This window comes from Pongo pygmaeus, chromosome 3, assembly GCF_028885625.2.
Source record: "Pongo pygmaeus isolate AG05252 chromosome 3, NHGRI_mPonPyg2-v2.0_pri, whole genome shotgun sequence".
Classification (NCBI taxonomy): Eukaryota; Metazoa; Chordata; class Mammalia; order Primates; family Hominidae; genus Pongo; species Pongo pygmaeus.
Window position 1 is genome coordinate 49,147,099 of NC_072376.2, and position 26,856 is coordinate 49,173,954.

The 26,856-nt window shown below is 34.7% G+C and overlaps 1 protein-coding gene and 1 non-coding gene across 2 annotated transcripts; one reads left to right on the top strand and one right to left on the bottom strand.

Moving 5' to 3' along the window:
• The first annotated feature begins 276 nt into the window (after positions 1-276).
• Positions 277-24,948, top strand: LOC129035642 (transmembrane protease serine 11G-like). The gene is made up of 9 exons (XM_054486227.1): positions 277-355; positions 941-1,059; positions 4,868-4,935; positions 5,595-5,755; positions 16,877-16,915; positions 17,666-17,837; positions 19,057-19,316; positions 22,529-22,671; positions 24,805-24,948. Exons 1-9 carry the CDS (start codon positions 277-279, stop codon positions 24,946-24,948), a joined length of 1,185 nt encoding a protein of 394 aa, XP_054342202.1.
• LOC129035877 (U6 spliceosomal RNA) lies at positions 11,717-11,823 on the bottom strand. The gene has a single exon (XR_008502371.1). It is a non-coding gene; the product is annotated as a U6 spliceosomal RNA (small nuclear RNA).
• Positions 24,949-26,856: the final 1,908 nt, after the last annotated feature.

Here is a 26,856-nt window from a genome sequence, read left to right on the forward strand (position 1 = left end):
GTATATGAAAAGATAGTGAATGGTAAAATACTGCTGACTTTAAAAAAGGAAAATATAATGTTAAATGTCAATCATATTTTTATAGCATTTAAAAAAATTTCATGGAAAATATATTTAAGTGTTACCAAATTCAATATGAGCTAAATATGAATTCTAGAAAAAAATTCTACAGAAAAAGGAACATTTAGTCTTAAAATCCTATTCATTTTTAACACACAATTCTTTCTCAAAAGGCCATTGACACTGGGTAGAAGAGTGAGTTCACTGAAACCATGGATGGTTGCCCTTATTGTCATAGCTGTTGTGTTGATTCTGGTGATACTGATTGGTCTCCTTGTTTATTTTTTGGCATATGGTAAGTATCTATTCATTGTTTTATTTTGAATATTTGAAGACCCACTTAACTTATTTTAAAACTTTAATATTTTCTAGTATTTTAGAATGCAATTTCCATTTGAATAAATTTATATAAAGTTGGGAAAATAATCTCTTATGTATAAAAATTATGTCTAGAGTTTAAATTTTGATGTGGTTTGTATAATATTATTTCTTGAACAGTGCAATAAATATATCCTATGTAATTTTGTTATATAATATTAGTTAATATGCTAAGAGTAAAAAGTTATTTTAGTAGAAATTCTAAATTTGAGGTCAACTTACGAGAATATCGTACATTCTACGATTACTTAATTTACAGCTTAAATTTATGAATTATCACTAACAGGTGATAATTGTGTTATGACATAACTGACAACCATGGTGACTATGAAAATGTGTGATCCTAAAAAAGAGTTAGAGGGAGATATAGACTACAGGTATAGCATTTTTAACTCTTGGGAGTTCACTAATTGTATCATTTTTTGTTTTCAACCCCTCTACTCATAATTATACAACTCAAATTTACTAAACAGAAACTATCCCTGTCTGCTTTCCCTTCCAGGCCAGAAGTTTTACTATTACCAGACCTCTTTCCAGATCCCCAGTATTGAATATAATCCTGATTTTTCAGTAGAACACTCAAAACTTAGCACCGACCTGAAACAAAAAGTCAGTAACGAGGTAAGCTAAATCTTGGCTGGCATCATTCCTATCCTGACAATACTTCATGAAAATTAAGGTAAACGGTGAGTTGAAAGCACTGCTTTTTGCACGTACATTAGAATTTCCTTAAAAAAACAGAATGCCCAGTTCAGCTGTAATTTCAGATCATCCTGAAAATATCTTCATGCAGTATTTGAAACTTACTTCTGCTAAAAAATCATTCATTGCTTATCTGAAATTCAAGTTTAACTGTATTTTTATTTGCTAATTCTGGAAATTGTAACCACTGTGTTAGTCTGTTCTCACACTGCTAATAAAGACATACCTGAGACTGAGTAATTTATAAAGGAAAGATTGTTAAGGATTATTAAAGATTATAAAGAGAAGATAATTGACTCACAGTTCCACATGGCTGGGGAGACCTCACAATCATGGTGGAAGATCAAGGGGTGTCTTACATGGCTGCAGGCAAAAGAGAGCTTGTGTAGGGGAATTCCCTTTTATAAAACCATCAGATCTACTGAGACTTATTCACTATCATGAGAACAGCACAGGAAACACCTGCCCCTATGATTCAACTACCTCCCACTGAGTTCTTCCCATGACACCTGGGAATTGTGGGAGCTACAATTCAAGATGAGACTTGGGTGGGGACACAGCTAAAACCTATCACCAACATCATCTCAGGACACCTAGAAAAATATACTAGACAAACGATAATGGCACCAGAGACTGAACAACATAAGCCCAACAGAATTTTTTTTTTTTTTTTTTTTTTTTTTTTGAGAGGGAGTCTTGCCTGTGTCACCCAGGCTGGAGTGCAGTGGTGTGATCTTGGCTCCCTGCAACCTCCACCTACTGGGTTCAAGCGAATCTCCTGCTTCAGCCTCCTGGGTAGCTGGGATTACAGGTGCCTGCCACCACACCCGGCTAATTTTTGTATTTTTAGTAGAGACAGGGTTTCACCATATTGGCCAGGCTGGTCTCGAACTCCTGACCTCAGGTGATCCACCCGCCTCGGGCTCCCAAAGTTCTGGGATTACAGGTGTGAGCCACTGTGCCTGGCCCCAACAGAAAAATTAAAAGGCAAATACAAAACCAATGATTACAGTTATCTAAAATCTTAACTCGATCATTCAGGCACAAATAACATTACCACATACTATGTATTAAGTATGGATGACCCTGATATATGTCCTATTAGGCTGCTCTTGAAAATATACCACAGAAACACACAGACTAGCTCTTCCTCTGAAGACTTCAGTTGTATTCACAGCCACTACTGAGCCCAGCATTCACTAATCAAAGAAGGCAGATCACTCTTACCACGTTCAGACATATTTCTTCAGCCATTTCACAACCCAAACCAGAAGCTGATGAAATGGTTTGAAGAATGCTACTGAGTGGAGTGGGTATGCCTTTTCAAAAATACTTCTTAAGGAAATTTTCATTGAGAGGGGAAAAAAGCAGGCCAGTGTAAAGAATATTTTGTTACAGGAATTAAGATATTGAATTAGAGACAGTCCAAACTTCGAAGTCATAGACATCTAGATGCCACAAAGGATATCCCACTTTTATCCTTTGTCATTCTAATAACTTTCAAAAAGTTGCTTGACCCCTAAAAGTTTACACTACAAAATGGGGATAATTTCACCCAACTCCCAGTGTTATTTTAAGGATTGCTAGATGTAGTGAATACAAAGCATGAAAGGTAATAGCCTAATAAATGTTAGCATCTCTTTCCAATGCTCTCACAGAACTTTTTCTATACCTTTTCTAAAGCACTGATCATAAATTATGAAAACGTTATATGTCTATGCCCCCTTTTAACTTGTGAATTAATTTGTGGTGGAGCTAACTCCATTTCTTCTTATATTTCTTGTGCCTTTCACAGTGTTTGTACATGGTAGGCCCATATAAATACTCATCAAGGAGATGACTAGTAAATAAATGATCAATTTACTAATATTGGTCCTTAATGCATAAATGGAGATAACATATAAAGAAAGGCAATGCAGCAATTTAGACCAGAGGTAAATGCAAACTTTTTTTATAAAATGCAAGATAGCAAATATTTTCAACTTTGCAGGACACACAGTGTCTGTGCAACTACTCACAGCTGTTATTGTAGTGTTAAAGCAGCCATAGACAATACATAAACAAATAGGTGTGACAACGTTTCAATAAAAATTTATTATGAGCACTGAAACTTGAATTTTGTAAAATTTTTGGATATCAAAAATACCCTTCTTATTCTTTTTTTTCAACTATTAAAAAGGCATGAAGACCATCCTTAGATCATAAGCAACATAAACACAGGTAGCAAGTTTGATTTTGTGTACAGGCTATAGTTTGCCAATCCTTGTAGAGCTGAATTACAGTTATAGCAAACATATTCTTAAAAGAAAAGATGAAAACCTGTACCTAAAATGCATTTTGTACTTTCTTGAGGAGTTCAATAATCTGGACCGTTTATGTGCTCAATTTCCATGGATGATACATGACTCATGAAGCTGCGATTTACCTAGAAAAAAATTATTAAATTGGAAAGAGAATGGAAGGAGGCAGGCAGAAAACATATAGATATTATATAAACATCTATATTTGTATATATAGAGAGAATATATTTTATGTATATATAAACATGTAAATATAAAATCTGGAAGCATATATACCAAAATGTAAATAACGAATTCTCTATACAGTGATTTAAAAATGACTTTAATGCTTTCCAATACATTTTCTATATTGCTTACTTTAAAATTTTTTAACAATAAATATGTATTAGTTTTGTCATATAAATGTGCATGTGTATATAAAAATATATTCTTCAAAAACAAATTTCGCTTTATAGTTAATTAGAAGAAAAACACATAGCCATTTGTTTTGAGTAACTATTGATTTATTAATTAACTTGTGCTCACCAGGCTATTCAAGATGATATTACATGGCATTTCACCAAAGAAAATTTCATAAATCAAGTCAGATGAATGAAAAGCACTTATTTGACATACACCCAGTTTCACAGCTTAGCAGCTCTTCTCTTGTGGTTTGTGAAACTCACTACGCAGACTCAGGTTCACTTAAGGTTCAATATATAGTCAGTCTTTTTTCTGACAAGTCAGCTTGATGAGTCTATAAACAGGCTTATAAGACCACATATTTTGTAACAAGCTGTGGTTTTATTAAGAAATAATTTGACCTAGGTATTTATACCACAGATAAATTATCCTATGTAGGAACTCTAAAATGACACCAGTGGCATTTACAGTCTTATCTTATTCTAAGTAATCCTTTCCTGCATTTTTATTAGTAAGTACGATGATTCTAGAGAGGTGTTCAATAATATATATTCTCTTCCTTTCTCCCATTTGCCACAGCATCAAAATCTGTCCAAAAAAGTTTATTGAGAGCCTAAAAAGCTGATCTTTCAATCACATCCATGAGGATGATAACTGAGCTGGAATGATACTGAGTGATGAGTGAGTGATGTGTCCATATATATCAAACTTTCAAATCTCTGTGCCTCCTGCACCATGTATATTTTATAATAGAGGTTGAAATACTGCATTAAGTCAACTCTTTAGATAGTCATCTTTGACCATGTGACAAGTTGTTCAAGTATCATCATCCAATTATAGAGATACTCTTTATGATGGCGGGATTATGCTCAAATGAGGTTTGGGGGGATAACCGTAAATAAACATTGAAGTAAATGTTATTTGTATCACAGCAAGCTTTATGTAAGCATTTTTGTGATATATTGAAATGTGTGAAATTCATATTTAACAAAGCTCTAATTTGTTGTATTTTTTTCTTTTCTCAGATAGATAAGATATTTCAGAGATCCAATTTAAACCATCATTACATCAAGTGTCAAGTTGTCAACTTTAGGTAATCACCGTTAATTAATTTGTATGACTATAAAAGGCAGCTTTGTATTATATAGTTATTCTTCAATTATTTGCTTTGTAAACAGGTCTAAAGATCTTAGATATATCAAGAGCAAAAATAGTTTAATATTAATACATTTGTTATTCCTCCTGTATAGAGTTCCTGTAGTGAGAGAGTTTCTTGAGTAGTGATGAAATATATTCTATTGGTTGTCCTTTTAAAGTCTTTTGCATTTCATATGGAAGATTCTTACAATTATTAACTACTGCTCTCAATTTTACTGACTTTAGAAGATAATAAACAGCTATTATGAATTTTTGAATCACAGGAATATATATTACCATATATAGTTTAATATATATATATACACACACAAAGTTGGTGGACGTAACAAGTGCTTTTGATTTCTTTTTTAGAAAAAATAATTCTAGAACTGTCAGATACTCTCCCCTCCCTAAATATGATCAAGTTTTACAAGCAGGGAATAATTTAGGTATTAATACCTGTGTGAGACAAAGGGAGAAAAACTATGACAATAAAGTGTATAAAATATTTATGTTGTATTTTCTTGAAGATATAACTAATATTTAAGTAATAAAGTATGACATAATAATTACTGTGGCTGTGGCCTCATACATTCTGGTTATTTTGTTTTTCAGGCCAAGTAATGATAATTTGAAAGCAAATGTATTGCTTAAATTTCAGTTTATTCCTAACAATGAGAATGCAAAAAAAATGCAAGCTGATAACATTTTGCATCAGAAGTTGAAATCAAATGAAAGCTTCTTGAAGATAGACACTTCATTACCTTATCTTAGAGGCAAGGGATACTATTTTTCTTTCATATTATAGTTACTCATTTTAATAATCTTCTCATCTACAGAGAGAGCTTCTTTATTTCACCATAAAGAAAACTACTTTTCATTTTAAGTCTCTTGTTTACTTGATAATGAACAAATCTTTTGATTGTGATAAGGAAGATTATCTTCTTTTGGCTAGTATGGAAATAATTATAAAATAAGAATTGTATGATAATCCAAGTGTAATAGCATTTCTTCCTTTTGAAAAAAGATCTCAGTGGAATTGTTTGTATTAATGCAGCATACATAGGATAAAAACCAGCACTCTGCTGTTGATATACAGGAGTAATCTATAGTGTCTGACTCTCTTGAAATACTCTTTCCAGTCTGAATCCAGAATGTGAAAGTGGTATGGACGCACGAACCACAATATGTAGGGCACAAACAAAATATGGGAGGAAGGAGGAAAGAGGCCTGGCATTGTAGGATACACTCTCATACCCTCTCTACAGCACACAGGATAGGACTGGCCCAGGACATGGAGTGGGCAGAATGACAAGAAAGACATCAGACTCGGATAGTATCTGTCTCAGACATAAAGACACCATCTTATTTGCAACACAGACACAAAGAACTGATTGATAAATGTTCAGGATATGAAATTAAATCAAGTTAATTATAATTCTAAAACTACTAGCTGCCTCTCAGGAATTAGCTTTGAAGTTGTCTTGTTTTACCAGAACTTGTTTAACTTTTGCAATGAGATTATAAGGTTGATCGAAAATTACAAATTATTGGTAAATCTTCACTCAGTACGTTTTCCCAGAACTATTCCGGGAGGCTAGAGCATATACATTATAGTATGTTAACAGGAAAGAAAATTATATTATAGATTTTACCAAAGTCAGAAAGTAGAAAAAATAGCTTGAAGATAAGAATGAGTAGTATCTGTGAGTAATACCCAACATTCATTTCAATTAGTTATGCAGACAAGACTGAATAGACTCTGAATTCAAAGCACTGGACTATAGATAGCAGAGACAAGACTTCCTGAAGGAAATGTTTTGTTGAGGAGGTATAGGTATCTGTCAAGTGTAACTTTACTTTTAAGTCAAATGTTAAAATCTCAAACTCATTATTTCTGGATCCATCCCTCACTCTTACCCTGGCATCCACTTTATAGTGCTAGAGGGACTTAGATCTTTTCACAGTGTTGCTGGATGGGGGCGGGGGAGGGGGTGATTTAGGTCTCATTATTGGTTTGTGTGGGCATCTACTGGTGATGCATCACTCATCACCAGATACTCAGTTGCTTGTCTAAGCAAGTTATTGTTGAGACGATCCTCATTCCCAACCGAAGGCTTCCTTATAGTGGTAATTCCTTATACTTATGTACTTCACAAGGGTGCTTGGGAGTTGCTTTGATTTGTATATTTTTTATTTCATGTTTCTCTCCAAAAGATATAACTTTTTGAACACACGAAATAAGCATGCTGTAGTCACAAGCACATCCCCAACGTTAGCATTGAGCTCAACACAGGACATGATCATGGTATTTGTGAGATGTTTTATCTTTAACTCTATAAAATAACTCAATCTCTTGAAAGTGGGCAGGAAAAAAGAGGGAACTTCTAAAAGTAATAATACAACAGAAAACTGAAGGCTTTAAAATCATTTCTCTTTCCACATGGAGTTTTAGAACTGTATAGGGGGAAAAAGTGAGAGGTTGGATATTTCAAAATTTTAAAACTAGAGTTGAATTTTATAAGATAAGAAACATCATTTAAATATAAAGAATATAAAGAAAAAATGCGTGGAATGCATTCAGAGAGACTACAGATGATGGTATAGAGAACGCTAGTCTAGGACTCAGAAGACCTGTATTCTAGCAATAATGACAGTAGTCCAGCCTTGCAAAAGTTGCTGAAACTTTGTGCATCAGTTCCTGTTTTGCAAAATTGAGATAATAAATGTTGAACTTACTCTGTAGGAAGGTGTAAAAATGCTTTCAAAATCACTAAGAAAAACTAAATGAATTTCACGTATTATTTCATGGACTTTCTCAGGTATCTAGGCTCTTTTCTATAAGTTTTATAGTTTTACATTTTAAACTTATACTTTTTCTACATTTTACATTTTTTCTGGAAGTTTCATAGTTTTACATTACATTATATTTTACATTTAGGTCTATAACCCATTTTGAACTAATTTTTCTATGCTGTGAGATTTAGGTAGAGGCTTTTTTAAAAAATTTTTTAATTTATGTTCCATTGTTCCAGTACCATTTATAAAAAAGTTATTCATCTTCCATTAAGTTACTTTTGCTCCTTTGTCAAAAACTAATTAGGCATATCGGGCATATTTGTATGAATCTACTTTTGGGTTCTCCATTCTTTTCCACTGATTTAGGTCTATCCTTTCATTGGTACCATACTTTCTTGATTACTGCAACAGTATATTAATCCTTAACATTGGTAAAAATGATTTATCCCACTTTATTCTCCTCTACCAAAATTGTTTTGGCTACTCTAGTTCTTGATGGATTGATCCTTTATCATTACATAATGTGCCTCTTTGGCCCTAGTAATTTTCCATGCTTTGAAATTTACATGATCTGATACCAATACAACTACTCCTCTTTAAAATTGTTTTTATGATTTATATTTTCCATTCTTTTACTTTCAGTTTATCTATGTAGCTATGTTTGAAATGAGTTTCTTTTTTGTCAATTAAAAAATAAAACATTAAAAAAACTTTTTTTCTTCAACTTTTATTTTAAGTTGAGGGGTACATGTGCAGGATATGCAGTTTTGTTAATAGGTAAACATGTGCTATGGTGGTTTACTATACAGATCAACCTATCACCTAGGTATTAAGCCCAGCATCCATTAGCTGTTCTTTCTGATGCTCTCCCTCCTCCCACCACCCACCTTCCAACAGGCCACAGTGTTGTTCCCCTTCATGTGTCTATGTGTTCTCATCATTCAGCTCTCACTTATAAATGGGAATATGCGATGTTTGGTTTTCTGTTCTTGTGTTAGTTTGCTGAGGATAATGGCTTCCCACTCCATCCATGTCCCTGCAAAGGACATTATTTCATTCCTTTTTATGGCTGCATGTATTCCATGGTGTATATGCACCACATTTTCTTTATTCAGGCTATTATTGATGGGCATTTGGGTTGATTCTGTGTCTTTGCTATTGTGAATAGCGTTGCAATGAGCATATGCATGTGTGTATCCTTGTAATAGAATAGTTTCTATTCCTTTGACCCAGTAATGGGATTGCTGGGTCAAATGGTATTTCTGCCTCTAGATCTTTCAGGAATCACCACACTGTGTTCCACAATGGTTGAACTAATTTACATTCCCACCACCAGTGTAAAAGCATTCCTTTTTCTCCACATCCTTGCCAGCATCTGTTGTTTTGTGACTTTTTGATAGTAGCCATTCTGACTGGTGTGAGATGGTGTCTCATTGCAGTTTTGATTTGCTTTTCTCTAATGATCAGTGATGTTGAGCTCTTATTCGTATGTTTCTTGGCTACATGTATGTCTTCTTTTGAGAAGTGTCTGTTCATGTTGTTTGCCCACTTTTTATTGAAATTGTTTTTTCTTGTACATTTGTTTAAGTTCCTTGTAGACTAAGGATATTAGACATTTGTCAGATGGATACGCTGTAAAAATTTTCTCTCATTCTGTAGGTTTCTGCTCACCCTGATGATAGTTTCTTTTGCTGTGCAGAAGCTCTTTAGTTTAATTAAATCCCATTTGTCAATTTTTGCTTTTGTTGCAATCACTTTTGCCATTTTAGTCATGAAATATTTGCCCATTTCTATGTCTTGAATGGTATTGCCTAAATTTTCTTCTAGGGTTTTTATAGTTGTGGGTTTTACATTTAAGTCTTTAATCCATCTTGTGTTATCTTATTTTATTTTATTTTATTTTATTTTATTTTTGAGATGGAATCTTGCTCTATCACCAGGCTAGAGTGAAGTGGTGCGATCTCGGCTCATTGCAACCTCCACCTCCCGGTTCAAGTGATTCTCCTGCCTCAGCCTCTTGAGTAGCTGGGACTACAGGCATGCGCCAACATGCCCAGCTAATTTTTGTATTTTTAGTAGAGACGGGGTTTCACCATGTTGGCCAGGATGGTCTCGATCTCTTGACCTCATGACCTGCCTGCCTCGGCCTCCCAAGGGTTAATTTTTGTATACGATGTAAAGAAGGGGTCCAGTTTCAACTTTCTGCATATGACTAGCCAGTTCTCCCAACAAGTTCTCTCAATTCATTTATTGAATAGGGAATCCTTTCCCAATTGCTTGTTTTTGTCAGGTTTTTCCAAGATCAGACGGTTGTAGATGTGTAGTCTTATTTCTGAGATATCTATTTGGTTCCATTGGACTATGTGACTGTTTTTGTACCGGTACCATGTTGCTTTGGTTACTATAGCCTTGTAGTATTGTTTGAAGGTCTTCTTTGTACCTCTGGCAGAATTCAGTTTTGAATCTGTCTGCTCCTGGGCTTTTTTTGGTTAATAGGCTATTTATTACTGCCTTAACTTCAGAACCCATTACTGGTCTGTTCAGGGATTCAATTTCTTTTTGTTTCAGTCTTGGTTGGGTGTATGTGTCCAGGAATTTATCCATTTCTTCTAGATTTTCTAGTGTATGTGCATAGACATGTTTACAGTACTCTCTGATGGTTGTTTATATTTCTGTGGGGTCAGTGGTGATATCCCCCTTATCATTTCTGATTGTGTCTATTTGAGTCTTCTCTCTTTTCTTCTTTATTAGTCTAGCTGGCCATCTATCTATTTTATTAATTAAAAGCAAACAGCTCCTGGATTTGTTGATTATTTAAAGGGTTTTTCGTGTCTCTATCTCCTTCAGTTGTACTCTGATCTTAGTTATTTCTTGTCATCTGCTAGCTTTGGGGTTTATTTGCTCTTGATTCTCTAATTCTTTTAGTTGTAATGTTAGGTTGTTGATTTGAGATCGTTCTAGTTTTTTGATGTGGGCATTTAGTGTTATAAGTTTCCCTCTTAACACTACTTTAGCTGAATGCCAGAGACTCTGGTAAATTGTCTTTTTGTTCTCATTAATTTCAAAGAAGTTATTGATTTCTGCCTTAATTTCATTATTTACCCAGGAGTCATTCAGGAGCAGGTTGTTCAATTTCCATGTAGTTGTGTGGTTTTGAGTGAGTTTCTTAATCTTGAGTTCTAATTTTATTGCACTGTGGTCTGTGAGACTGCTTGTTATAATTTCAGTTCTTCCAACTATGTGATCAATTTTAGAGTAAGTGCCATGTGGCGATGTGAAGAATGTATATTCTGTTGTTTTGGCTGGAGATTTCTGTAGATATATATGAGGTCTGCTTGATCCAGAGCTGAGTTCAGGTCCTGAATATCTTTGTTAATTTTTCTGTCTCAATGACCTGTCTAACATTGTCAGTGAGGTAATAAAGTCTTTTCACTATTATTGTGTGTGAATATAAGTCTCTTTGTAGGCCTCTAAGAATTTGCTTTATGAATCTGCTCCTGATTGGGTGCATATGTATTTAGGAGAGTTAGCTCTTCTTCTTGAATTGAACCCTTTACCTTTATGTGATGCCCTTCTTTGTCTGTTTTTATCTTTGTTTGTTTAAAATCCGTTGTGTCAGAAACTAGGATTGCAACCCCTGCTGTTTTCTGTTTTCCACTTGCTTGGTAAATTTTCCTTCATCCCTTTGTTTTGAGCCTGTCTGTCTTTGCACATGAGATGGGTCCATTGAAGATGCATACTGGTGGCTCTTGACTCTTTATTCAGCTGGCCATTCTGTGTCTTTTAACTGGGGTATTTAGCCTATTTATATTTAAGGTTAATATTGTTATATATGGATTTGATCCTGTCATCATGATGCTAGCTGCTTATTTTGCAGACTTGTTTGTGTGCTGCTTCCTAGTGTCATTGGACTGTGTACTTCATTGTGCTTGTAGTGGAATATTATGGGATGCTTCATAAATTTTTGTGTCATCCTTGTGTAGGGGCCAGGATAATCTTCTCTGTATTGTTCCAATTTTAGTATATGTGCTGCCGAAGTGAGCACCGAGTTTCTTATAAAGCACATTGTTGAGTTATGTTTTTAAAATCCATTCTGCCAACCCTTGTCTTTTAATTGTTGTGCTTAAACCATTTACATACTAATTATTGATATATTAGGGTTTAAGGCTTTCATTTTATAATTTGTTTTCTGTTTGATGTGTCTTATTTCTCTGTTGCTTTTTTCTTATCCTTTTGTGAGTAACTTGAATACTTTTTTATAATTTTATTTTGATTTATTTTTAGCTTTTTAAAATTTATCAATTTGTGTAGTCATCTTAGAGGCTATTGTGAGTATTATCATATATATACATAACTAATCACAGCCTGGTGGTGTGGACATTTTACCGCTTCAAATGAAATGTAGAAACTTTACTTCAGTTTGGGTCTTTTTAACCTACCCACTTTTAAAGTATACTTATCTTAAATATTTCTTCAACATACATTCAGCACAACTTCAGTTGGTGTCATATTTTTTTCTTCAATCATAAAATATATTTCTTTAAGAAACTCATTAAGTGAAAGATAGTCTGTTTTGTCTACTTTTATTTTTACCCATTCTGCATCTTTCTTTTCTTTCTGCACATTCTAGCCTCCTGTAATCATTTGCTTTCTGTTTGGATACTGTTGTTTAGTCATTATTTTTTGTTAGAAACAAATTCTTTTTGTTTCTCTTCATCTGAGAATATACTTATTTCTTCTATATATCTCAAGGATAGTTTCATAGGGTATAGGATTCAGGGTTGATAGTTCTTTTTTTTTCAGAACTTGAAAAATGCTGTGCCACTTTCATTTGGCCTTCGTGGTTTCAGATGAGAACCACTGTTATTGAATTGGTGTTCTGCTCCAGGTAATGCATCATTTTTCTCTGTATGCTTTTAAGATTTTTTTCTTTCATTTTTAGTAGTTTAATTATAATGGGTCTTGGTATGGATTCTTGCAGTTCATACTCTTTGGGATTTACTCATCTTCTTGATTCTGTTGGTCTCTACCTTTGGCCAAATTTGGGGAGTTTTCAATAACTAATTTTTTGAATATTTTTCAGCCTCACTCTTCTTTTCCTCTCCTTCTGAAAATCTGATGATACCAATGTTAGATCTTTTGTTACTGTCCCACTGATCCCAGAGGCTTCGTTCATTTTTTTCAATCCATTTATACTGTCTTCAGACTGAGTAAATTCTATTGACTTATATTCAAGTTTACTAACTTCATTCTCCATCTTTTCTACTCTCCTATTAGCACTATCCATCAGATTGCTTCATTATTATTATTGTTGTTATTTTGCTTATTGTATCATTTAGTCCTGCAATCTTTCATTTGGTCCTTTTTTATAATTTCTATTTCTTTGCTGAGATTTTCTAATTTTGTTTTGTTTCAAGATAATTTATACTTTACTTCTAAATCACTTTTATGGCAGGCCTTTAAAATACACATCAGAGACGTCCAACATCTTATTCGTCTCAAGACTGGCATTGGTTGAGTGTCTTTTTTCATTTAGATTATAGTTTTCCTGTTTTGGGGGATGGGAGAAATTTTTCTTTGTATTCTGAACATTTTAGTTACATTGGAAGACTTCTGATTCTATTTAGTTCTTCTACTTTAACAGATAGGCAACCTGTTTAGGTTTAGAGTACAGATTCTTACTTACTTTTGTTGTTTCAATGACAATTTAGTTTTCATATCCTTGCAATACTATTCTGCACTTCCTCTTAATTACTGTTTCCCTTGCCTTTTGTGGGAGTAGAACATGCTACCCTGGGCTGCCTTGAATCAGTGGGCCACCCTTTGTGGAGGGGTGCACTGGGCCTGAGCCTCCTTATGTTACTGAGTAGATGCAGGTCTCTGCTGCCACTGTCTTTGTGGGTGTGTCAGTCTGCCAGGTAGTCCCTGGTTTTGAAGTGTGGATTGGGATGGTCAAAGGTTGTCTGCTGTCACTGCTGCTGGCAGAATGGACTGCCAGACCTTGGCTGCGAAGCAGAAGGTTTGCGTTTCCCATTAGCTGTCTGTTGTGCTTTCCCTTTCCCAGTACTTTGGATAGAGAGAACAGACTTGTATTGGGATCATTTTGTCTATTCCTGTTGATGATTACAAACTGCGGGTCTTTCTAGTCCCCAGTCCACCGTATATGTGAAATAAAAAGGAAATCCAGGAAAACACACCACTTGTCCTTCCTCAAATTCTGAAGTTTCTAGCCATTCTGTCTTCTTCCTTCCAGCTTTCAGAGTTCTTTTATTGTTATCTGATGAATAACTTTTAGTTTATTTAGTTGTATTTAAAGGAGAAGAGCAGGGAAAAGTGAGCCTACACAATCTTGTTATAGAACTGGAGGTATTCAACCTCTTTTATCCTGCAGATGGAACACATATATTACATAATGCTCACCTGTGATATATAGCACCACCATGGAAGTTCATCAATAGTTTCTACATAAATGGAGATGAGATTAGTATTAAGCTAAACTTAGCTGTGAGCTAACTGTAATTCTACCCGTCTGCCACTGCTCCATAACCTACAGAGAATGGTGCTAAACTATAATTGATGTTACAGTGAAACGTATGCAGGACAAGCTTTGGCCTCAAGAATTATTAAGTTATGTCCTGGCTGGGCATGGCAGCTCACTCCTATAATCCCACAACTTTGGAAGGCCAAGGCAGGAGAATTGCTTGCAGCCAGGAGTTTGAGGCTGCAGTGAGTTATGATTGTACCGCTGCACTCCACCCTGGGCAACAGATTGAGACTTTGTCTCTAAAAAAATAAAAATAAAAATAAATCATGTTATTAATAAACTTCCCTCATAATATTATTGTCAGGATATAATAAGCAAATAAATGTTTGTCCCAGAACCTAATATATGAGGCTTAGTAAATTATTAGTTACGATTACCATTTATTTTTTCACTCAGCAAGTATTTATGGAGAGCCTATTTGTGCCAAAAATTAAGGTCTCTGCATCATAGAACTAATATTCTAATTGGGGTAAGAAAAATAATAACTAGATTAAAAAATAAACAAGGTAATATCAGATAATTTGAAACTCCATGCAGAGAACAGAGAGAGTAAAAAGATACTCTAAATTTTTGTTGTAATGGAAGTTCTCTCTGAGGAGAGGATTTTCTTTTATACTTTAAGTTCTGGGGTACATGTGCAGAACGGGCAGGTTTGTTACATAGGTATACACATGCCATGGTGGTTTGCTCCACCCATCAACCCATCATCTACATTAGGTATTTCTCCTAATGCTCTCCCTCCCCTAGCTTCCCACCCTCTGACAGGCCCTCATGTGTGATGCTCCCTTCCCTGTATCCATGTGTTCTCATTGTTCAACTCCCACTTATGAGTGAGAACATGCAGTGTTTGGTTTTCTGTTCTTGTGTTAGTCTGCTGAGAATGATGGTTTCCAGCTTCATCCATGTCCCTGCAAAGGACATGAACTCATCCTTTTTTATGGCTGCATAGTATACCATGGTGCATATCTGCCACATTTTCTTTATCTAGTCTATCATTGATGGGCATTTGAGTTGGTTCCAAGTCTTTGCTATTGTGAATAGTGCTGCAACAAACATACGTGTGCATGTGTCTTTATAGTAGCATGATTTATAATCCTTTGGGTATATACCCAGTAATGGGATTGCTGGGTCAAAGGTATTTATAGTTCTAGATCCTTGAGAAATCACCGCCACACTGTCTTCCACAATGGTTGAACTAATTTACACTCCCACCAACAGTATAAAAGTGTTCCTATTTCTCCACATCCTCTCCAGCATCTGTTGTTTCCTGACTTTTTAATGATCGCCATTCTAACTGGTGTGAGATGGTATCTCATTGTGGTTTTGATTTGCATTTCTCTAATGACCAGTGATGATGAGCTTTTTTTTTCATGTTTGTTGGCTGCATAAATGTCAACAAAGACTTCATGACTAAAACACCAAAAGCAATGGCAACAAAAGCCAAAATAGACAAATGAGATCTAATTAAACTAAAGAGCTTCTGCACAGCAAAAGAAACTATCAGCAGAGGGCAACCTAGAGAATGGGAGAAAATTTTTGCAATCTATCCATCTAACAAAGGGCTAATATCCATAATCTACAAAGAACTTAAACAAATTTACAAGAGAAAAACAAACAACCCCATCAAAAGGTGGGTGAAGAATATGAACAGACACTTCTCAAAAGAGAAGAGGATTTTAAAGCTGAGATCTGAGTGACAAGGGGAAACCAACCATAAAAAGGCCAAGGGAAATAAGCATTCCTGGCAAAAGGAGCAGCTAGACCAAAGATTGCAGGCAGGAATACCTTTGCACAGTTAAGAAACAGGAAGGCCAAGGTGGCCATTGAGTAATGACTAAGAGCAATAGCAGGGCAACTTGCCGTCAAAGACATAAGTATGGACCATATCACGTAGGTCCAGGTAGAAAGTCTTGTTTATTCTAGAAGCCAGGGAAGCCATTAGTGGCAAAATTTAGTTCTAATGGATTTACTCTAATAAACTTCTTAAGCATACTTTCCTGCAGATGAACTTAATGTACTGCTTTAGAGTCTGACCTAAATTGAAGACTCATCAGTTTTCAGGCTCACCAAAACTCCACATTGGCTTTCATGTTAATAAAATGTGGGGCTAGATTGCTCATTATACTAACTAGGATACAGAACAATTCAAATAATTTGGGGGGACAGTCACTGATTATGGTTTTCTTTATTTCACATTTTGAAAAAAATGGCTAACAAGATAGCATATTTTGAGGTTTTCTTAGCACATTGGTGAATTTTGACTCCACAGGGAGCATCCGTGGACCAAGTGTAGATTGCCAGACTTCTAAGATGCATTAAAGGCGACAGAAGGAAACCATAAACCAGGATTTTCCTGGAGTCCACATACAGTCAGAAGAATTCAGTTTACATCTAGGCTTCTCCTTTATGCAGGATTTTATTCTATTGCCTTTGAATTAAAAATTTCCTGACTGATGCAGTTCCTCTCAACCAGAAAAAGTCATATCATGTAGGAATAGTATTTTAAGTTATAATAATTTCATCACTGAGCATCTCCTGTGTTTTTTTTTTTCAGATATGAATGCAGCACAAGCAGAACACATTCTGAACAGCTGTAAGTTCAAGAACGTCACTGAGATGTTTATAAATCGAAGAACAAAATTCAACACATTTAGCATTTCTCTTTTTCCATGTTTACTCTTTCTCAAAAGTATACAGTATCTCTAGATGGATATGTGATTTGATTCTCCTCAAGGGAAAAATTACTAGTCATAATTGAGAATATCTATATGTATTCCTTGAAAATTTTTGCTGTTCCTCACAGAAAGTTTCGCTAATGTCTTCTTTAACAATTTCTTTTATTTCATTGTATTTCATTATTTATTTTTATTTGGCCTCCTTTGCTAAAGTAGTAAATTTTGCTTAGGGTTAAATGACACCCAAAAACTTTAATATAGAAACTTTGACGTTTATGCTATAGTAGTATTTTGGTTGTAATATTAGGCATGTATTTTAAAAGACTACATATGTTATTTTCTGCAATAAATAGTGTACACTTGGCACTCAAAAAATATTATTAGGGTAAACTGCTGCACATAAGAGCATGACCCAGAAAAATGTGAAAAGCCAAATGTTGTTTTAAATTCACCAGAGAAAGTGTTAATTTTTTAAATGTTAATACTTATTTAAAGTGTGAATAATCACATTTTATCAATGTGTATTACCATTACTTTATTTAGCATTAATTTCAATAATTGTTTTAAGGTAAGACACATTTGTAGATATTTCTACCCTTAACTATGTGCCAAATATACCTACACATGTTTATAACTCTGGAATTAGCCATCTTATTCCCTTCTCACAGGTTGTGGTTTAGGGAAGGAGTTTCCATCCGTGGAAAGAATTGCTGATGGTCGGATTGCAAGAAAAGGTGATTGGCCCTGGCAAGCTAGCCTGCAGGTGGAGGGGATCCATTTGTGTGGCGCATCTTTGATCAGTGAAGAGTGGCTCCTGACTGCGGCTCACGGTTTTGACTTGTGAGTTCCCAGTCTATACCCATGGGATCACTGGCTTCATCTTTTTCATCTCTTCACATCCTATAGTTCTCTTCTTTTACATTTCCTTTATTAACATCTTAGGCTCCAGCCTGGCCAACATGGTGACACCTGTCTCTACTAAAAATACAAAAATTAGCCGGACATGGTGACATGTGCCCGTAGTCCCAGCAACTCATGAGGCTGAGGTAGGAGAATCTCTTGAACCCAGGAGGCAGAGGTTGCAGTGAGCTGAGATCACACCATTGCACTTCAGCCTGAATGACAGAGTGAGACTCCGTCTCAAAAAACAAACAAAAACCCAAAAAAGAACACATCTTAGGCCTCCCAGTGCCACTTACGATTGTCCAGCAGGCCTAGGAATAAATGACAGTTAACTGAAGAATAGTAGAAAAAATAATAGAGAATATCTTCAGTTCCAACTGAAAATATACTCTCCAACAATCTCAATTTTAACTAGGAACAAGCCAGCACTGTCAAAAATTATACACGCTCACCAGTTCTCCTGAGAGATATTTTAGATTAAAAAAAAAAAAAAAAAAGCTTTGTTAGTAGTATCCTAAACTACAGGTTATATCTGATGATCCCACATGAATATCTTTGGTTCTGTGCTTTTATTCTTTGTGTTTTTTGATAATTTAACATATAGAACACTTGGAAATAAAGAGATACAGTAACTCTAGTAAAATTTATATAAAATGGGAGAATATTCTGGATAAGATGCTAAATAAAAAGCATGAGGAAACAATATAAATATATAAAATATCACTCCAATTTTACCTTTCTTTCTTTCTCTTTATAACTATACACACATTTATATGATCGTGCCTTGATGTGAGTGTATATGTGAATCTATGTGTATGTATGTCTACTTTATAATTATTTATGTTTTCTTAAATTAATTTGTATTTTTATAATCAAAAATGTCAATAATATAGAATAATGTAGAATAATATAAAAATACAAGCTTCCCTCAAGGAGAGTAATTTAAGCTACCTTGGAATGGGGGTTTGTTATCAAGTAGATAAAAGCAAAGCAGTCTTAGGAGAGAAGCCTCAGATAACAAGGTGGGATGGTCCCAATCAGCTATTACCTTAAAAAATGTGCCCTTCTCTCACATTTATGTCCCCTGCCCATCCAGAGTCCTGGGCAAATTTAAATTAGAAATGAACCAACTGTACTCCTTTTACTCTGTGATCAGTGAGAAAAATCCCAAACTGTGGACGGCTAGTTTTGGAATAACCCTGAGTCCCTCACTAATGAGAAGAAAGGTGGAGTCAATTATTATTCATGAGAACTATGCCACCCATAAACACGAGGATGATATCGCTGTAGTGAAGCTCTCCACCCCCATCATATTTTCCAATGAGGTGCACAGAGTCTGTCTTCCAGAAGCTACTTTTGAAGCCTTGCCTAAGAGTAAAGTGTTTGTCACTGGATGGGGAGCACTTAAATTAGATGGTGAGTATCTCAGTAAAACAACAAAGCAAAAAATATAAACCTATCCTTCATTTGAACAGAGATATGAAATAAAATACAAAATCAAAATAAATAAGAGATGAAATCAGATGTCCCATTATAAATATGGAAAAAACAAACAAATAAGAAACAGACGTGGTGAATTTCAAAAACTTTAGCACCATTACTATTACACAGTACCTATGTTTATTGTCTTTATATGGACTATTTTGGAAACTGGCTAGAGCTTTGTTTTCCAAATTTATTAAAGCATATTTTTACATCATTTTTTGTCTTTCAAATGCTGTCTTTCATATGTGTAGTTTCTGCTATGGCTGCTTGATTCATAAAGTATATAATTTGCAAGCACTAGTAATGATAAGCTTTTGCAATGCGTCATGCAACTAAACAGAAACAGCCTTAAATGAATAAACTGAATGACTATTCTTTACTTGGCCCGAAATATTAAATGGGGTCCCTCTGATCCATGTATCTATGGAGCTGTTCTTCAACCTGAAACTTTATAAATTTGACAACAAACTACAAACATAGATGTTTAGATCCTGGTATGACTTCCCCATTTTTATGTCTATTGGTTGACTTCTTACATATGAGAGTTTAATCTGCCCTCAAATTTCTAATTTTTGTTTCAAGCTCTTATTATGAAGTCATATGAGTCTAATCAGTTAATTTTTATAGAAGTCGGCTTCCCTCCAATATACACTATAAATTCTGATGTTGAGTCTAGGTTGATACACTATCGTTATAATCTCAGATTATATAATCAAATTTTCCTCATCTCTGAGGGATCTGGATTGTTCTGTAGGAAATGGTGATGAGTATAAAGCGGAATTAAATCCTTTAAGACTTAAAGCCACTTCCTGATAAAAGTAGAAAAGGAAAACATCTACTACTTGAGTATCACCATTACGCTTACTTCTATAATCTAACTAAACTTAACATCTCCTACTCCCAGAGTTTGGGAGTGATTTGGTACTTCATCATGAATCATTCAAAGCCCAATAGTGTGCAGAATACTGTGCAATGAGCTGTCTACTCTCATAAGTTGAATACATTTCACAATATTATTATGGATTTGTAAGGCATCAAACTAAATTAATAGATATTTGATTGTGTTTTTTTATTTTCCTGCACTTTGAAATGGAGACAAGGACCTAGTCAGGTTCTCTTCTCCTACCTCCCAAGATTTAGTCAATCATATCTAATTAGAAATCTTGTTACCACAAAGAAGGGAACAACAGACACTGGGGCTTAATTGAGGGTGGAGGATGGGAGGAGGGAGAGGAGCATAAAAAATCAACTATTGGGTACTAACCTTAATATTTGGGTGATGAAATAACCTATACAACAAACCCTGAGACACTAGTTTACCCCTGAATCTAAAATAATTTTTTTAAAAAAGAAAAGAAATCTTGTTACCAGACAGCTTGCAAAACAGAAACATTCTATGCTCTGGGCAGTTTCTTCTTTAAATAATTGGTAATGTAAAGTATTTTGTTATATTGTCAACACTTGAATTTATTTTTTTAAGCTGAGATTAAAAGATTGTAAGCATTTGAAAATTGAGACTAAGCATTTTAGACCAATTAGCTAAAATGAAAATTTGCACACAGAAATTACAAATAGAATACAATTGATTAAAACTTGAGAATATCTTAAAAATTTTAATGACATTATACACAACAAAATAGATAGTATTGAATATTGCTAAGGCATTTACACAAATAAATAGATTGCATAAAATCTATATAAAGAGCAGTTGGTGAGCAGACTGCCTCACTGGGAACATTTCAAGCAGAATTAGAGATAAAAGAGAAAATGGCCATACAATGACCCTTTTAAAGATGATGACTGAGATGGAAAAATTCACAAGACCCTACAAAATCTTTAATGACTGTAGAGAATCTGGACTTAGTTTCTCAGCAAGACTGGCAATCTTAGGTGAGTGAATTTACTCATTTTAAAACAATTAGTTTTCTTGACAGCGAATGGCCAAATCCCTAGAAACCTAGATCTCTCCTTATAAAAGCTCTAACTTTCTCTCCATCCAACATAAACATTAAAGTGCAGCTTTAAGACCCTGAGGATCTTAAGTATATACCCTAATCTCTACAATTTACTCTAATAGCGTCCATTTATTAAGAACTGAATATGAGGCAAGGTACTGTCATAACTGATTATATTCATTGTTTTTAACTTACAAACGTCTGAGCAAGGCATTATTGTCCTCTTTTCACAGGTGAGTTAAATGATGCTTAGTGACTTTCCCAAAGTCACATATAGCTTGTAAATTGTGCAAATAGTGTTCAAACTTATATCTGCTCCTTCTAAATTCAAGGCCCTTAAGCACATAATTAAGCTAATTCATTTCTCAAATCAATACTACTGCCCTCTCTCATCCTCTCAATTGTCTTTGACCCTGTTGTAAACAAAGCATCCGTCTTTATATGAAAGATTAGTACAGTCTTTAAAATAGAAGTTACTCCTATTTTAAACAAATGAGAAGAATATAGTAGTTAAAACAATGTTACATGCAATCAATAAGTGTGTGGTTAATTAATAAAATATAAGCTATCTTTATATGTTACTTACTCTGGTATTTGTTTTGGATAGCAAGTTAAGCTATTATCAGAGTAAGCATGGTTTTTCCTATGAAGCAATAGCATTGCATCTGTATTAAAGTTAAATCTGGTAGTACGGTGGTGTTCTATGTTGCTTTTCCTCAGGATTCATGGTTCCCAAAATAGCTGTGTCCTTTGTAAAGTAATGAAGATTTCTGAGTAAGGTTAAGGCAAGCTGTAGCATATTCTCCCAGGTGGTAAGAAATACTCTGGTTTTACAAAGATCACATCAAGTTAAAAAGCTTCTAACATTATTCCTTAACTGTGTGATCATGACAAGACTCCTAACCAGGTAAGCTTTGGTTTCCTCAACTGAAAAAGAGAATATTTATATCTTTCTTTGGTGGCTGCTGCAAGGATTAAATAAGGTAGCAGAAGTAAACAAACCAAATATGGTACCTAGTAAATAGAAGCCACCCAATAAATGTAACTTGATTCTGAGCACTGTCATTCAGTCCAGAATGTTACAACTTCAAGACTTAGGTTTTATCACTGGTCCGTTCTTTGTAAGACACAATTAACTATCATGGCAGCAATGTAGAAGTTCTTCATCTATTTTTTTTTTTCTTTCAGGTCCCTTTCCCAATATGCTGCGAGAAGTTGAGGTAGAGATCATAAGTAATGATATACGTAATCAAGTTCATGTGTATGGTGGTGCTGTATCATCAGGAATGATATGTGCTGGATTCTTGTCAGGAAAACTAGATGCCTGGAAGGTAAGAATAGATTCAAATCCACAAAAATGACTGTTTAGTAGGAATGGCCTTACTGACTGTAGAACAATATCATTTCACATGACTGCATGAAATTAACCTGTGGAGGAGAGTGTAAAATGAGGGAGTGGAATAATCATAAGACCTAATTCTCATTTAACACCCTGTTGAGGAGAACTATCCCTAAAACATGGTCACCAGCTACAAATTAGGACTCTCATTAGAGAAACGTACTGGAAGCGGATAGTAGAAACCAAGTCAGGAAGCCATACAATCATTGCTTCAAGCCACAATCATAACAACAGTTAGGTATCTAATCCCTACTAATTGCAAGGCACTGCAAGATGGGACCTGCAGCTACATCTATGGCCAGTGAAGCGGCGTCCCACAGGTACCTAAACCACTGACTTTAAACAACATACTTCCAGACATAATTATGCTATTAGCAACAAAACAAAAAAGTACATATTTATCTACACTTGTTCATAGTAAAGTGTTACCTCACAGATCACATTTAGAAACTAATTAAATAAATAATATAAGCACTAAACATTTTAGGAGAATAAAAGTTTTAAATTCTGGCTATGTAAAGGACTAAAAATAAGCAAATAAAATAATAAAAGTTTTAACTTGTAGGATTTGAAACTGGGAACAGTTTAGTGATTTTTTGAAGAATTAAGAATGGCTTTGAGAATTTGATATATATGTGCTCTTTTCTTACATGCAAAGGTGCCGCTGTTGAGCTGCCATTGGCTGTCTGTCTTGTGATGGTAATAAACATTCACTTATTCATTCCACTTTTTGTCAACTGCAAGATACTGTAGCAGTTACTGAAGGAAACATAAGCATTTGTTAAAATCACAATGAATCCACAATGAATTTACAATCTAATAATATAGCACACAAATAATTAAAACAAACAAATGAAAGGCAAGGGTTTGGCTACATGTTCTAGAATACATGGTCTGCCTCCACTCACTTCCCTTCATGAGGGGAAGGAGAAGCAATGTGGGTGGTCCAGGATATAACTAGATCACACGGTTTAAAAGAGAAACACAAATAAATCTACGTAAAAGCAGATCTCTCTTTCCACTGGTTCATATATCCTTGCTTCCTTTTGCTGCTAGCATAGTAAAATACCAAGGACCTAAATTAGGATGTGGGCCTAAGGAAAAGGAGCTAAGGAGGAGTTCTTTTGGTAGACCAAGGTTTTCACGCTCTGTCCACCGACACTGTAGGAGATCAAGAAGTATGTCAAGAAAATGGAAGGGAAGGGAGGTAAAGGCACAAGACTCTGGAAGCCCATGTCTTCTTCAAACAGGATTTTTTCTCTTGTTTAAAAACTCTATAATGGACTTCCACATAGTGTTGTTTTGAATGAATAGGTACATTGTTAAAAGATCAATTTAAAATAATTTGTCTAAACCAAGGTTTAAAGATAAGAGGGAAGTCCTCATGACTTTAGACCAGTCCACTAGGGCTAGGGATTCCACCTTAGTTTGGGAGCAGAATACTTTCAGCAGTAAATAGCGCACATTTGCATTGAGTGCCCTTTGCATATGTTGCTCCTCTCAAACCTACTGAGACATAGTGATATGATATCCAGGACACTTTCCTTTCAATTAATGTGAGTGGAAAAAGATGAGATTCAAATTTACAGCCAGAGACTCCCTCTAGCTAACAGAAACAATGATGGAAGAGACACTAGGCATGAATCTGGGAGAGGCTTATGGACGAGATGACTTGTTTGTTGAGTCTTGAGTTTATCATTTATGTAAGACATAGAACATAGTCCTGTGTCTTAGTTAAGCCTTCCTAGTCTCATGCCTAGTGTCATAGAATTTAGTTTTGCTCTGTCTAAACTAACACTAAAAATTTTAGACAGCAAAATTAAAAATTTTACAAGGATAAAACTGAAATCTTAGCTTTATCACATAACCTTCTACCTGAAGGCATTAACAGGGAGTAAGTAATAAGCTCAATTATCATATTGACACTAATGGTAAGTAAAATAGAATGATTTTACATATTTCAATCCAAAGTGTTAGTTTATTAGACATTCAGATGCTAATTAACCCATTTCTGACATCCCTTTATTTATCACATTGACCATATTGTTTTCTTCTTCTTTTTCAGGGTGATTCTGGAGGTCCTCTGGTTATTGCACATGATAGAAATGCCTGGTTACCTTGTTGGAATAGTAAGCTGGGGAATAGACTGTGGAAAAGAAAACAAGCCAGGAGTTTATACCAAAGTGACTCATTATCGGGACTGGATTAAATCTAAAACTAACATCTAATGCAACAATCATCTCAAATCCAAACTATAAATGTCATGTGTGGTCTCTAGAAAATTGTGTTTAGCATGTACAGCCATGTATATTATCATCGAGTTCAAAATCCAAAAAAGTGTGATCTGATGACTTTCCCCTTAAATATGAAGAAGGCAGGCTTTCTTTCACATCGTCTGAAGTGTTTTGCCCCTGTGAGCACAGAAGATATTTCAACTACACAAAGATCTACCACTACACAAAGATCTACCATTGCTGCTAAGTGTCTCTGATTTATTCATTTTTCTTTTCCTAAGACATACAATATTCCTTTCAGAGTGAGCCAGCAGTTTAATCAGATAAGTACCAATTGGCTAAGCATTCTCTACTTTTTCGCTGAAACGGCACACCTCCCATACCTGATGGCTCCACAGCTTTAGTCTCTCTCATCAAATATTCCCCATTAAGAATGCGTGGGTTCACTGGACTAGATAAGTCAAGGTTATTAATTTTCACCAACGTTAACACAAATGATGGAAGGGACACTAGGCATGAAACTAGGACTTAAGAGATGGCACTATTGTGAGTCTATTCCCCTTTGCCCTCAGATATGCATTTAACTTCTCTTAGAAACTTGAAAAAGATTGACATTTATATTTACACTCAGTAATGTATATTTTAGTCTCTTTAAACAATTACACTGATGTTTATTTTGGAGCAATTAATAAATCTTTGGATCAGACAGCAAGAGAACTGGCAATATTGCTTTGCACAGGATTCTGCTCTGAACTATGTAAAAATGGCTTTATATACTCATAAATTAAAGGCAGCCTTTTTGGCATTTTTAAGTTGAAAGGAAAAAAGGCAAGGATTCAGTGAGAAAGAGCTACTTTCAGTTTCATTTTTAAAATGAGAGAAGTTTCAATCTTTGTGTAAACTTTTCACTTTTTAAATTATCTCAATGTATTTTATTTAAACAATTTTCAACAAACTTCAGAACAATTAAGGGATCTGCAGAATGGGAAATCAATATAAATTAGATATTTATAAACAACTTACATGAGAAGCCATTATAAAATTAGACATTCACAAACAATTTGATAACAAGATTTTGGTAAAGACCTTATTGTGTAATATTTACATTTACTACAAAAAGGTGGCCAGCATTTTTTTTGCAGATTACTATTTATAGAAAATATTTAGATATTCAAGAAAACATCTTTTGAATTGCTTAATTATTATGTTAAAGTCATTTTTATATGTATTTAATTGCATATTTTATAGTACTGTACATGACTGTGGACTAGTATTTAACAAAACTCACACTTTGCATGTCTAAACCTTTATTCCCACCTCCCTTTTAAAATTAATTTAGTTAATGAGATAATTGCTGTGCTAACATCTTTTGAGGGGTTTTATATTGAGTCTATCTTGCTCCACATAATAGGATATTGTGTATGTTTATATATATATATATATATATGGCAACAAACTCAAATTCATCTGTTTGAGTCATCACTACAATGCAGGATTTCACAATCTCAGTGCTATTGACATTTTGTCACAATTAATTCTTTATTGGGGGAGGGGAAGGGATTGTCCTATGCATTGTGATATTAACAACATTCCTTAACTCTACATATTAGGTTCCAGTAGTACTCCCCTACCAAGTTGCAACAACCAAAAGTTACTGCAGACAATGCCAAATGTCCCTAGGGGAGCAAAATCACCCCCAGTTAAGAAATACTGCTATAGGATCGATAATAATAGGAAAAAAAAATCAGTGTTAAAAACCATGCACTCACAATTTCCTTATATGAGTTTGGAAATTTTTTTCTTCTCTCTCTTTTATAATACTGATGCATTGAAAATGCTAGGGAAAAAAAAAGCCTAGTATGACCACACTCATATTTATACCA